This window comes from Chaetodon auriga, chromosome 4 (assembly GCF_051107435.1).
Source record: "Chaetodon auriga isolate fChaAug3 chromosome 4, fChaAug3.hap1, whole genome shotgun sequence".
Classification (NCBI taxonomy): domain Eukaryota; kingdom Metazoa; phylum Chordata; class Actinopteri; order Chaetodontiformes; family Chaetodontidae; genus Chaetodon; species Chaetodon auriga.
Genome location: NC_135077.1, coordinates 2,020,001 through 2,032,450, shown reverse-complemented (window position 1 = coordinate 2,032,450; position 12,450 = coordinate 2,020,001). Strand labels below are relative to the sequence as shown.

The window sequence follows — 12,450 nt, the reverse complement described above, 5'->3', positions numbered from 1 at the left end:
ACTGAGGAGCAGAGACGGACCCCCGCAGCTCTTTCTCTTACTATGTTTGATCTTTGCACTCGCAGCCCAACAGAAATCCATGTCCAAGCGATCCAGTTGCAGAATTAGCTGCAAATGATTTCCCCAGGCATATTCATGTGCGTGTATACGAGCAGAGCTAAGCTGAAGATGCTTAAAACCAAATCTCTCTCATTCTTCCTTTCGCGCTCTCGCATCGACCGCTCGCCGCTCGGTCCTTCCTCGGCGGCCTCAGACTTTGATCTGCTCGTTAATTATGAAAAACAATCATGGATTTAATCATTAGGAGCTCTAATATGCGCTGGGCCGCGTTGCAGGAAGGAAGGTCGAGCGGGGCGGCGGGGGGTCGGGGAGATTGAATTTTACATGTAAACCTCAGATGTGTTTTGTTTAAAGGAATTTAATATTCGTTTGAATGTTTATTATTTGCAGGTTTGACGATGAGAGTCGAGTTCGCGTTGCTTGTTGAGAGGAAATGCGAGTGTGACGCTGTCGGGTGCGAACGTGTGAAGGAGGGAGTGAGTAATTAGCCACCTTCAGGGTGTGAGTGACAAGGTTAACACGCTGGGGCTCCCCCCTCCTCCCTCACCGCCTCACCCCTTGCCTCCTTCCCTCCTGCCCTCGGGAGGGCCCTCAGGAGTGTTACGTGGTGGATTAGTGGGCAGGGGGTAGTGCTATGCACGCTATGAATCCAGCGTTGCAACATTGGCTTTGGAGATATAAGCCCCCCTGCTCGCCCTGCTTCTCTGAGGAGGGGGGCCCCTTCAGACCACAGCCTGGAGAGAGAAAGAGGAGGAGAAAAGATAGAGGCAGGGAGAAAAGGAGGCTCCAGCAGGGATTAGAAGATGGTGCTAATCTGGAGGCATTTGCCCTCTTTTCTTTGTGTGTGTGTGTGCGTGTGTGTGTGTGTGTGTGTGTGTGTGTGTGTGTGTGTGTGTGTGTGTGTGTGTGTGTGAGAGTGTACTTGTCTGTGTATGAACAGTATTTCACAGAATCTACAGACTTAAAATCACATTATTTCTCGCTCTGCTCTGAAATGGAAAACAAACAAGTGTTGGACGAGTTAAATTCGAGTCATTTTAGCTTCATTCTGGTTTAGTCTTCCTACTAAAAGAGACCCTCGACCTTGAAACCCGGCTGGAGCTGGAGATGGAGGAGCTTAGTCCTGAAGATCCACCGACAGTTAGTCCAAGTCAATCCCGTGTCTGCAGGGAGAGCTGCAGCCTCAATTAACCAGCTTAAACACAGTGGAAGGGCTGGAGCGAAGCGGCCAATATGATCCTTTTCTTACTGGTTGATAATGGGAGGTCAGGGGGTGTCAGGGCGTTCAAGCCCCGACACGGGCGCTGTTTTTGAGAGAGGCAGGATGGGAAAGTCAACAAAACAAACAAAACTCAAAGTCCGTCTGCTTCCATAAGTTAACGTGTGACCTCAGATCGCTGCGGCCAAAAGTGGCTGAATGAATGCAGTGTGACAGAGTGTGTGTGATATGGATCAGGTGTCTGTTGTATTGTTTCTTCTTTCATACTCATCTGTTCAGGTGTTATTTGTGTTTTCTAATGATCCTCATTAAAACAGTCTCACAATGACGTTGTTCTTTATGCTGCAGGTGTCGCTGCAGTTTGGACATGTTAGATCTTTTGACGCTCAGCGCTTCGATCCACAGGACGCAGGAATGATTGTAACACTGATCGAACTCCAGCGCTAACAGTCGTGTGTCGCTGTGTGTCTAGGAATGCCAAGGCATCACCCCGGACCAGACATGCCCAACTTCTACTCCCTGTCACCTGGAGGAGTGGGTCAGATCACGCCCCCGCTGGGATGGTGAGTCACAGACAAACAGAAATGAGAGCGTGCACAGTTGATTGGCGTAAACAAGGAGCGCTTAGCGTCCTGTCTCCTCGCATCAGATGGCGCTGACGCCGTGCTGGCTCTGTGCGCCGACGGAGGGCTGGTGGCCTGCAGCGGCCTGCAGCGGGCTGCACAGGGGAGGTCCGCCTCTGGCTGTTCCTGCTGCGCTGCTGCGGCTTCAGCCACACCGCTGCTCTGTGTGCCCAGCACATGTCAAACACATCACATCATACGTGCCCCTGCATAACCATATGGCTGCTTAACCTCCATCAAAGCTTCCTGGAAGCACTTCGCTCTCTGAGCCTCGCTTCATGTTTGCGAGGCTCTTTTTTTTAGTGTCTTTCACCACTTTTCTTTCTTCGTTCTTTGACTGCATCCTTGTCGCTGGCATTCCTGCGCCTTTTTTCCTTTCCTTTCTTCTCCCTCGCCATCTCTCTCTCTGTCAGCATGATGTTTGCAAAGACGGGGCTTCAGGCTCACACTGAGTGAAGCCAGATGGAAGGTGGAGGATCAGGGATGGTTGAAGCCAACGTCTCCTCCTGCTTTCTCCTCAGACCCCCTGAATACATGCAGTATTTTTTGATTTGGGAACTTTTTTCAAATTTAGGAGCTTTTCCCACTTTTCCACCTCGTTCCAATTGTTGGATCCTCAGTAATAGTTTATACCTCACGAGTCCCGTGGACAGAGGAAACACTGCGTAACACAGAGCGAAGGAGTGAGTGTTGAGTCAAACTAACAAATGGAACAAAGTGGAGATACAGACATCATGGACCCAGTGAAGAAGCAAATGTTACTGTTGATTGTCTCAGAAGAAGAGTGTTGAAGAGTTTGAGACAGTGATGAAGATGTGTCTGATGAGCAGAAATGTAAAATCAAAGCAGCTCTGAAGGGAACAACTCAAACAAACTAAAGGGTTTTTAAAAATGCTCCTGCAGTACGAGTGTCAGCTCCTCCTGTCCTCTGATCTTCATTCTTCTGCACTTCCTCATTTTATTAGTTACTTCAGTTCTTCAGATATTTGGATTAATCGCCAACTAATTTTGTAATCAATGAATTGTTTTGTTCATTTTTCAAGCCAAAATGTCAAAGATTTGCTGCTTCCTGCTTCCTAAATTTCCGGATTTGCAGCTTTTCTTTGTCATTTCTGATTGTGAATGAAGGGTCTTTGTGTTTTGGACTGTTGGACGGTTGGACTAAAGAAGCGTCGCTTTGGGAGGTCGTGATGATGAAAATGATCGCTGGTTGCAGCCGTAGCATAGAGCTGAAAACGAACACGTGACTGTGACCCTTTGCATGTTAATGAGTTCTAGAGTCTTGAAAAGGTAAGAGGACAGCGTTCCACTGGAAACAGGAACGTATCGTTTGAAGGATTCGAGTTTTCTCATTTCCTTCCTGTCCGACCGCCTGTCGACACACGGCCTTCGTCCTGCAACCTCTTCTGGAGGGAGATCTTCGTGTGGTCTTGTTTACGTGTCCAGCAGGATATTATTAGAATTATTATCGACTGCTGTCTGTAATCCAAACTGCCCCTCGGGGACGTTAAAGCTCCACTCCTCTGCTCGTAATGCTGCGGAAGCTGAAAGAACCGCACAGAAAATAAATCTGCATGGACGCATTCTCTCCTCGTTTGTGACTGCTGTAGCTCTTTTTTCCACTCTGGTGCCGCCGTCCCTCTGCGCCCTCTTTAATTAATCACTGTCTGTTACTGCAGGTTCTCACACCACGTGGTGCCCGGCCCCCCAGGTCCCCACGCCACAGGGATCCCCCACCCGGCCATCGTCAACCCACAGGTCAAACACGAGCCTCTGCATGAAACAGACATCATGCACATGTGAGTCCTGAAAAGACCTCCATCACACACGCCTCACATCCTCTATCAGCAGCTTTCTGAGACGACATACTTCCAGGTATTTGTGTGCTGCACCGCTGCAGCGGCCCGTCGCTGAACAGACCCTCTGTCAGAGCCTTGTTCTCATTCCCTTGATGTGAGCAGATAAGTAGCGAGGGCCCGCGCTCCGCTGATAACAGGCCTATGCTTCATTTGGCCTCAGGGATCACAACACACTTAGCCAGCAACAGATACAGGTCCGAGATTAGAGCTGAACTGAATTCACATCCCCAGCGTGTGCAGCGGGAAGTGCTGCGAGCGCCCTGAAGTGGTTATCGCTGATATTTCCATTATTCATGGCCATCCTAGTGGCAAGACTGTACAAGTATCAAAAGGTTATTAGAAAGTAAGTCAGGAGTTGGAGCAGCGTCGGTTTTAAGCGAGTGCCAACGAGCGGGTTTGGTTGTCATTACTGGCGAAGTAATCTCTCCGCATGAAGGGCTGCAACTGTGCAACTGCACATGATTAAAGAGGCAGGGGCCCATGGCGTGGCAACCCCTCTCACGCTGCCTCACCCATTGGCTGAGAGCAACCAGACCCTCGCTGCTTTTGTCGCCATTGTGGCACCACAGCTTCCCTCCTCTGCCGCTTTGCTCTTTTATTCCCTTCGTTTGTTTCTTCCTCTGCTTTACCTCCATCCGTGTTGTTGTTGTTTTTGTCTTTACAGGAAACCCCAGCACGAACAGAGAAAGGAGCAGGAGCCCAAAAGACCGCACATCAAGAAGCCGCTAAACGCCTTCATGCTCTACATGAAAGAGATGCGCGCGAACGTGGTCGCCGAGTGCACGCTGAAGGAGAGCGCCGCCATCAACCAGATCCTGGGACGGAGGGTAGGTGCTCCGGCCTCGCTCTGTCTGCCGCCGTGCTTCAGCTTGTTGACTGAGTTAAAACACAGAGATCACAGCTCACGCCGAGGCTCCAGAGAGGACGCCGTCCGCGGCCCAGTTACTTTGAAAAGTCCAAGGAGTCCTCTCGATTAACACACAGGCCTTTATGAACTAGTTGTGATTATTGTCGTAATGATCGCCCCGGCCAATTACTTCCCTCCCAGTAGCACAGATACAGAACGTCTATCTAACTGACGTTTAATCAAATTGGCTTTAATAAAATATGCCTGGATAATGGCACGGTTGGAAATGACAAAATTTGTTCCTTTTGAGGACTGGGAAAAGAGTGGAACCACAGAGCCGTGTTAAAAGCCTTAACGAATAGGCCCGGCGGTCGAGGCAGCCAGCCACAGCAAAGCCTGGTTTGTGGCCTGCGCCGGGTAATTGCTCGCTGACATAGTTTGAATAAAAAGCGCTGCTAAATTGGAACCAGTGTTTTGATATGAAATCAAAGTTTTTTTCCTTCTCTTCTCTCCGTCTTTCTGACTCTCTGCATGTTAATCTCTTCATCATGTGTCCCCCCCCCCCCGTCTTCTTTGTCTCTCTTTTATCCCCCCACATTTTTTTCTACACCAAACGTTTGGAAGTTGAAAAGAAGCTTTTTTTTTTTTCTTTTTACCAAAACACCAGCACACTTCTTTATGCAGGGAACATGCAAGTGCATGCCAGTAATTGACTATATGCTATTTTCTCCCTAATCCCCTTTTGTACTGAAACAGTGGCATGCTTTATCTCGGGAAGAGCAAGCTAAGTATTATGAGTTAGCCCGCAAGGAACGGCAGCTCCACATGCAGCTCTACCCCGGCTGGTCCGCTCGAGACAATTATGTAAGTATCAACAGAACAGATTGGCAGAGGTGCGCGTGCGTGTGTGGATGTTGATTTATGTTGTTTGTTTATGTCCGTGTTGCATGACTTGTTGTGAAAACGGCGCACAATGATGACACGCACACCAATTCAGGCTAGTCGGCTCCATGCTAATGGGGTCCATTTGTGGAGCCTTTGTTTCGGCCTGATGTGTAATTCATGACACTGTGATTCGCTGCTCTATCACCATCCACACTAAGCTGGATTGTAGTATCAGGGACATTATTATTGCCACAGTGAGTGAAAACTGCCTGGTAATGGTTATGCTAGTCTTTGATGTTCCATATCAGCGTGGAGCTTTGGATGTAAAAAGCACCTGTTAGGCTGAGCTGAGGAGGCTGGATGGCACACAGCGTTCAGCAGCACCACCTTTGCTCCTCTAGCTGCCCATTTTGTTTGTGAATGTGGGAGGTTCAGCTGCATTTAAGATGCAAGTCTGTTCTGTGGCGTGCATGACGGAGTGCGTGCGTGTGTGCGTGCGTGCGTGTGTGTGTGCGTGTGTGTGTGCGTGCGTGCGTGTGCGTGCATGCATGGCGGCGTGCGTGTGTGCGTGCGTACGCGTTGTGTGTATCTGCGTGGAAGTCGTCGGGTCTGTCTCTGAGAGTGTGGCGTGTATGAGTCTGTGAGAGAGAGCACCAGCCTTTATTAAAAGTGTGGCTCCGGCACTCACATTCACTCCACCACCAAAGTGCTTTGTGGTGTTTATCTGCCTCCCCTCGGACACCGACAGCATCCCGCCTCCTTCTGCCTCCACTGCTCCGCTGCCAAAATGCCTCGCTGAGGGGGGGAGACGGTTTTCGCAGCACAGTTAAAGATGCACAACGTCAGCCGGTGACAGTTAGCCAGGTTCCATTTAGTTTCCGGCTTTGTTAGCACAGACATGTTTGACAGGTGGGGAAAAGGTGGAGGAATGGCTTTCTGCTTGGCACGCCAGAGAGATAAAGGGAAACAATACGTGTAACGCTAAATATTCTCACAAGTTGAACCCCTGCAAGCGCTACTCTGTGCCCCCCCCCCCAGTCAAAATCCTCAGCAGTGCACAGGAACGGCGCATCATGCCTGGAAACACCCAAAATAGGTAAGGCACTGGCATGGAGAGCGTGCAGCATTCATAGTTTTGCTGTGTACCCCTCTCTCATCCTTTCTCTCACCCACTCTCACTTAGTCTCTTCTCCCCTGTCTGCCGCAGCAGTGGAAGGCAGATTAGCTCATGAATAAGTGGATTAGCAGACTTTGCAGCAGGAAACCAAAGTGCTGCTCATATTTGACTAGAACGACTCTACGCTGCTATCTATACCTATAGTCTCCCCCCTGGGGATTTAGCATAAGCTATAAATCCTTGCACACTCCCACCACCTCGCTGGAAAAAGAGTGGCGCTCTTCACAGCCATCGAGCTAGACTAGCCTAATTACAGTGAGCGTTTTTAATTGCACTTCATGTTAATATTTGTCATTAGAGGACTTCAAAGGCAGCGGAAACGCGGCTCAGACCGGTCACAACAGCAGGACGAGCCGAGCCTCTGTCTGCTCGGGACAAAGGCCCGAAAATGATTGGAAATGAGGGGGAGCACACTTAGCATCGGCCCAGACTCGCGCTTGGTCCGTCCCCCTCAGCGTGGCAGTTTGCTGGTGGAGTCCGGAGTCCAAGGGATGCTGGTTGGTTGCCCAGCAGGGGATGAGTGAACATGGCAGTCAGCAGCAGGATACCAGAGTGGTCTAGTGAGCGTGAGTGCTGGAGCCACACTTTATGTGTTCCTCTGTATATTTTTTAGGGAAAGAAGAAGAAGCGGAAGAGGGAGAAGATGCAGGAAACAGCCCCCGGTAAGCCAACGCTCCCTCCACTTCCTCCTCCTTTCTCTCTGGTCTGTCGCATCTTGAAGTGGTGAGCTCCGCCATGTTTCCATGGACGACACGTCATCTCTCACAGCACGCCGCTGCCTTTTGATTACCGCACTCTGTAAAACTGCAAAAAGACAACTAATCCCCCCGTAGAAGGGACGAACCCCCAGAAAGTCCAGCTAATGTCACCCACTGCCCTCATTCTGGCTTCAGTAGACTGGCTTGATCCCGTGCAGGCAGCATAGTCCCTCACCTTCTTACCGACTGTTTTTGTATACATCCCTCCGTCCGTTTGTTCCTTCCCTCTCTCTCATCCCCGTCTTCACATATTACACCTACTTTGGGATTAGTCTGTCCATTCTGTACGACTACTTACCGATCCTGGGCTTTGCACTATTTGTTTGCCTGCTGCTCTCCAGTCTGTCTTTCTGCTGACCTTGTTTAGCTGCGCTTATGAGCCTCCTCTCAGAACTGCAACCTGTAATCCATTGAGAATTACATCTTAAGTAAAATGTCAGTATTTCCATTTCTTTTTTGGGTCTGTACACTGTGTAGGCCAGATGGACGGTAGAGATCTCTGCTGTCCGCATACCTCAAAATTTTTTAAAAAGATGCCATTTTCTGCAGGTACAGGCCAGAGAATGAAAACGGCGTACATCTGAGAAAATGGTAAGACCACCCCTCCACCCCCTCCCTGTCTGATCAGTTCAATACATGTCAAGTCTCTTTAAACTGCTAAACTCTGACTTGAGAGTGTGTACTCACAGACTAATCCTAAAAAGGTCCACCCTAACCTCGCCATGGTCATTGTGTCAGTGGTGTTAAGGCCTGAAGAGGGATTGTGCTTTGTGTGTGTGCAGTTTGGCCTCAGCACAATAGGCACTGGATTTTCTCCCTCTGCGTGTGTGTGTGTGTGTGTGTACACGTTGAACTGGTTGTGCTGGGCACTGGTTGCGTGGAAGGTCAGATGTCGTGTCGGCGGTTCACAGCGTTTCTTTCTCCCTCTGTATGTTGGAAAAGCGTCTGAAAAGCGAAATGATTGCTTAATAAATCAAACATCTCATCCACTCTGCTTCTTCTAAACACTCACTAAATGATGCATCTGAGAGCACTTTTACAAGCCCAGAGCAGTTTTTTTAGCTGCTGGTGGAGGCTAAGATGTCAGCTCAGCCCCATATGGACTACATGTGTTGTCGCTCTCTGCATCTTTGTGAGGCAGAGCGGCATCCAGCAGCTTGTTTGGCAGGAACTTAATGAGATGCTATACCTTAATAAGATTTCATGCTATCTGGGGTTTCAGGGTGTCTATAATGCCTTCACGACAAAGGAGCTCCGCAGTTGCTTTTTTCACATATGAATGATTTGTTGAGATATATTGATTCACATGACATGTCAGACCCTCACCCAACTGTCACTTGTCCTTTTTTCTGCCGAAAGAAGGATTAACGTTCCCAATATGTGGCGAAGGCAACTCTATTTTCCCTCCGTGAGTCTTCCTCTCTCTCTCCACCTCCCTCCCTGCGAGCCTGGTAGCATCCTGTTGTTCCGCTGCCTCTCGGCAGCACAAACATCCAGGCAGATGTGACAAATCTGGCCTCGCGTCGAAATCGCCCTAACCAGACAAAGGTTTTCCACTTGATCAATTCCTGACCCGGTGGCTCTCTCTGAACCCAAAATTGGGCTGCTTTTCTTTTCTTTTCTTTTTTTTTTTTTTCCTCTCGCCACAGCCGGTTTTCAAAAGCGCAGAGAGAGCGAGCGCTAAAAAGCACTTTATCTCTGATCCAATAATTAGCAGCGCCTAGCCGCAGCGGGATGGACACCCTTGCTGATTCTCAGTGACAGCCTTAAACTAATATGCATAATACCAAGGATACTGCCACAACTCCCCAAGCCCTCAATTTATGCAGATCCCAAAGAGCTGGATTGAGGTTAGCTTGGTGTAGACGCCAAAAAACATCTTTAAATGAACTCGTTTGTCTGTTTCTTTTCATCTGGCCTGGCCTCCACCCCGTCTGTCTGCCTGTCTGTCCTTCACGTGAGGAAGGCGCAGGTTGAACACCTTTTTGCAGGAGGGTCCAAACACAGTGAACATTTTTCTCTTTTCAGTCGCACTGAGTGAAATGTGTCGGTCTGTTAGCTTCTCTGAGGAGATCAGGGCTTATTGCTCCTTCACATTATCATACTTTATGGCCTCTGCTGACTTTTTCCGCCTGCGAGGAGACGAGTGGTCGCGCTGTGTTTTATGGCTCACCGTCGCTCCTCTTTGTTGTCTTTAGCATGTCAAACACTGGGCCCGCCGCACAGCTGGCTCTCACCGCAGAGGAGCTCTGACGACGTCGTCGCTCAGCCCTCTTTTCCCTGGACATGTGCAGTTTCGCCCCACCTTTCCTCGCCGCTCCTGCGCCCGTCTCTCTCCGTTTGGTTTCCCTCTCTGGCTTCCTCTCGAGCCTTTTGTCTGACTAAGCCCGCTGATTCACAGCCTTTGACATAGTTATCTGGCCGAGACACATTCATACCCCCGAGGCTTTCTCCCATTTCGGCCACTGCGCATTTTTTTCACAGGGGGGAGACACTCGTAACAAAGCTGGCCTTTTAATCTGGGCTGTGGAAGTTGCAAACACTTGCAAAGTGCCATAAAACTGCACGAGTCGTCTGCTCAGACGCTCCTTTGTTGTGGGCGCCTTTACAAGTCGAGAGGTGCGTTCGATTCGTGATCCAGGACGTCTTTTGAAAAAGGTCCCGGTCCAGAGACGTGAAGGGAAGTGTTGTTGGAGCAGGAGCTTTGGTGGCTCCCCTCTCTCCTCCCCTCTCTGCTCCCTCTGATGTGAGCAGCCAGAAGTCAGCTGTCAAAAGGCTTTGATGAGCGAGGAGGGGAGAGGAGGAGAGAGGAGGGGTGGGAGTGTGTTAGGGGGAGAGGGAGGGTAAGAAAAGGGCCAGAAGAAAATCCCTCATTCTCCCGACTTCTGAGTTTAGCCAATCTCCCTCGACCGCCTGCCACTCATGCTTCAGTCTCCATCCCTCATTTCTTTGCCCTTCGTCTTCTTTTTATTTGTTGCCTCTCATCTTCTCTCTCTCAGACCCTCGTCGCTCTGCACACTTCTCCCTCTCACACACATACGAGCAGCCATCCACACACCCAGCCGCAATTAGGCAAGATTCGGCGTCTGCCTCTATTTCCCGAGTCGTTTCAATTTGGCACCGAGCCTTTAGGCCACCGCGGCACAGCCCAGTGCCTCCACACCCGCCTTATTAGTGACCTGGGATAATTGGGGAAGGAATCCGAATCACAAAAAAAGCCTGACTCTGGGTGTCGCTCTGAGCAGCACAGAGGAGACGAGAGGAGGTTTTTAAAACTGTACTGCTTGATGAAAAAAGGGGGAAAATGGTTGTGAGTGGGAGGTGGAGGAGGGAGTTTTGGGCTTAAATCACAGCGACGCCCCGGCTAATGTTTCTCTGGGTAGGAAATGGAATCGGAAATGTTCACCCCCGCCGTCCTCCCGTCCTCTCGCTCCCCTGACCTCCACAAAGCCTCCTCTGTGAGGAGGAGTCTCTCTGCGCTCCGCACATCCAGAGGGTGACAGCATGTCAAACTTGATGTAATTATGTGGTCTTAGCTGAGGAGCACAGACCTTTTGCGCCGACGTGCTCGTCTCATCCCGGCCGCCAACCTTATTTGACACTTTTAAGAGGGAAAAAAACCATTAGGGGGTGGGGTGGGGGGTGGGGTGGGGGGGTATAAGCCTCTCAGAGGGCTGTTTACATGTGAGAAATGCAGCTATAGTGCTGCCATTGTTTAGACTGGGGCCTGAAATTTGTTTGGATTGAGTCACGAGCCCATTGTGCTGCGGTTTGGCCAGCTGCACGAACAGTATGAGGGTCCAGGCTCGCCGCTTTTTGTCATGTCTTCCCCACTTCCTCTCTTTCTCTCGCCGTCTGTGCCCTCCCCCTCAGCCTCACTCCTGCGGCTCCTTGAGGCAGCGCAGGCCTTCTTCAGAGGAGTAGGAGGCGCAGATATGTGACCCTATAAAAGCGCTCCCCTCGTGAGATGCTTATCTCTGAGCGAAAGGCCCCCAGGTAACACGGGGCCGCAGACAGGAAGAGGACGGTGGGGCTGAAGGAAGCGCTCTTCGTTTTATTTCCCCCAGTCGGTCTGCCCGTTGTTAGAGCCTCACCCTCAGCTCCATCTTTTCATCCCTCCGTCACTCGGTCCGTGCCTCCTCTTTCCTCGCTCCTCCTCTTCCTGCTCCTCCGTCCTGGCGGAGAATATGAGTGGCGGTGGAGGCCTTTGAAGCGAGACCGCAGCAGAGGGAGCAGTCATTGTGCCGGCTCTTTGAATCTCCCCTCCTCCCCCTCCTCCCCCGCCTCCCCCGGCCTGCAGCGGCTCAGACTGAGCCGTGCGGGGGCACACGGCCAGACTCCAGCTGCCCGGGCCCCCAGCGATGCCGCCTCAGATGTGGGCAACGCCTCCCACTGCCGCCCCCCTCTTCCTCCCACACCCTCCTGTACTCCCCTAGTCTCACCCACACATGCCTGAGGTTTGGGGTTTTGGTGACTCCCCCTCCCCTCTTTCCCCTTTTGACCACAACCAGACCCCACCCTTCCCTTCTCTCCAGCGTTTAACACAGACACCATCTTCTCTCTCTGCACCCCCCCCCCCCCCCCCCCACTTGCTGATAGCCCCTGTGGAAAAGCTTCAGCGTCCCCTGAGCTCGCCGTTTGATTGGAGGTTAAAAATTTCAAAGGCTTTTTTTTAAGGGCCGATTTCTTTTATGTTGAGTGTCTCCCAGCCAAAGAAAGTGCTGACTGAGCAGCGTTTTGTTTCAAACATCGCTTTGTCTTCCAGGTGCTTTTTTTTTATTGGCCTGCCGGTTTATTTTCCCTTTAAGAGCCGCAAACGTACAGAGATGAGGCTCGTTTGAAAAGGTGTCGCCGAAGCCAGCTGTGCGATCCGAGCCAAGGTCGCTGCCAACACGCCACCGCACCAGACGCTAATCTAAATGTGTGGACAATTACTTAGCAGAGCTCTGAAGTGCGAGAGTCTGAGCCAGCCCGAACCGACGGATGATGTAACAAAGGGCTGGCACTTAAAGGTCTCAGGTT

General features: G+C 50.7%; 1 protein-coding gene across 6 annotated transcripts in view; it reads left to right on the top strand.

The window, feature by feature from the left end:
• lef1 (lymphoid enhancer-binding factor 1) overlaps nt 1-12,450 on the top strand; it is a 41,210-nt gene that overhangs the window by 23,913 nt on the left and 4,847 nt on the right. The window contains exons 5-10 of one of the 6 annotated variants that reach the window (XM_076727963.1): nt 1,752-1,842; nt 3,582-3,701; nt 4,426-4,588; nt 5,365-5,472; nt 7,290-7,332; nt 7,978-8,019. In XM_076727963.1, the coding sequence (XP_076584078.1) occupies nt 1,752-1,842; nt 3,582-3,701; nt 4,426-4,588; nt 5,365-5,472; nt 7,290-7,332; nt 7,978-8,012 (560 nt within the window). In that variant the 3' untranslated portion in view covers nt 8,013-8,019. Of the gene's footprint in view, nt 1-1,751; nt 1,843-3,581; nt 3,702-4,425; nt 4,589-5,364; nt 5,473-7,283; nt 7,333-7,977; nt 8,020-12,450 lie in introns of all 6 variants that reach the window. The other 5 variants (XM_076727962.1, XM_076727964.1, XM_076727959.1 and 2 more) reach the window with 5 other exon arrangements.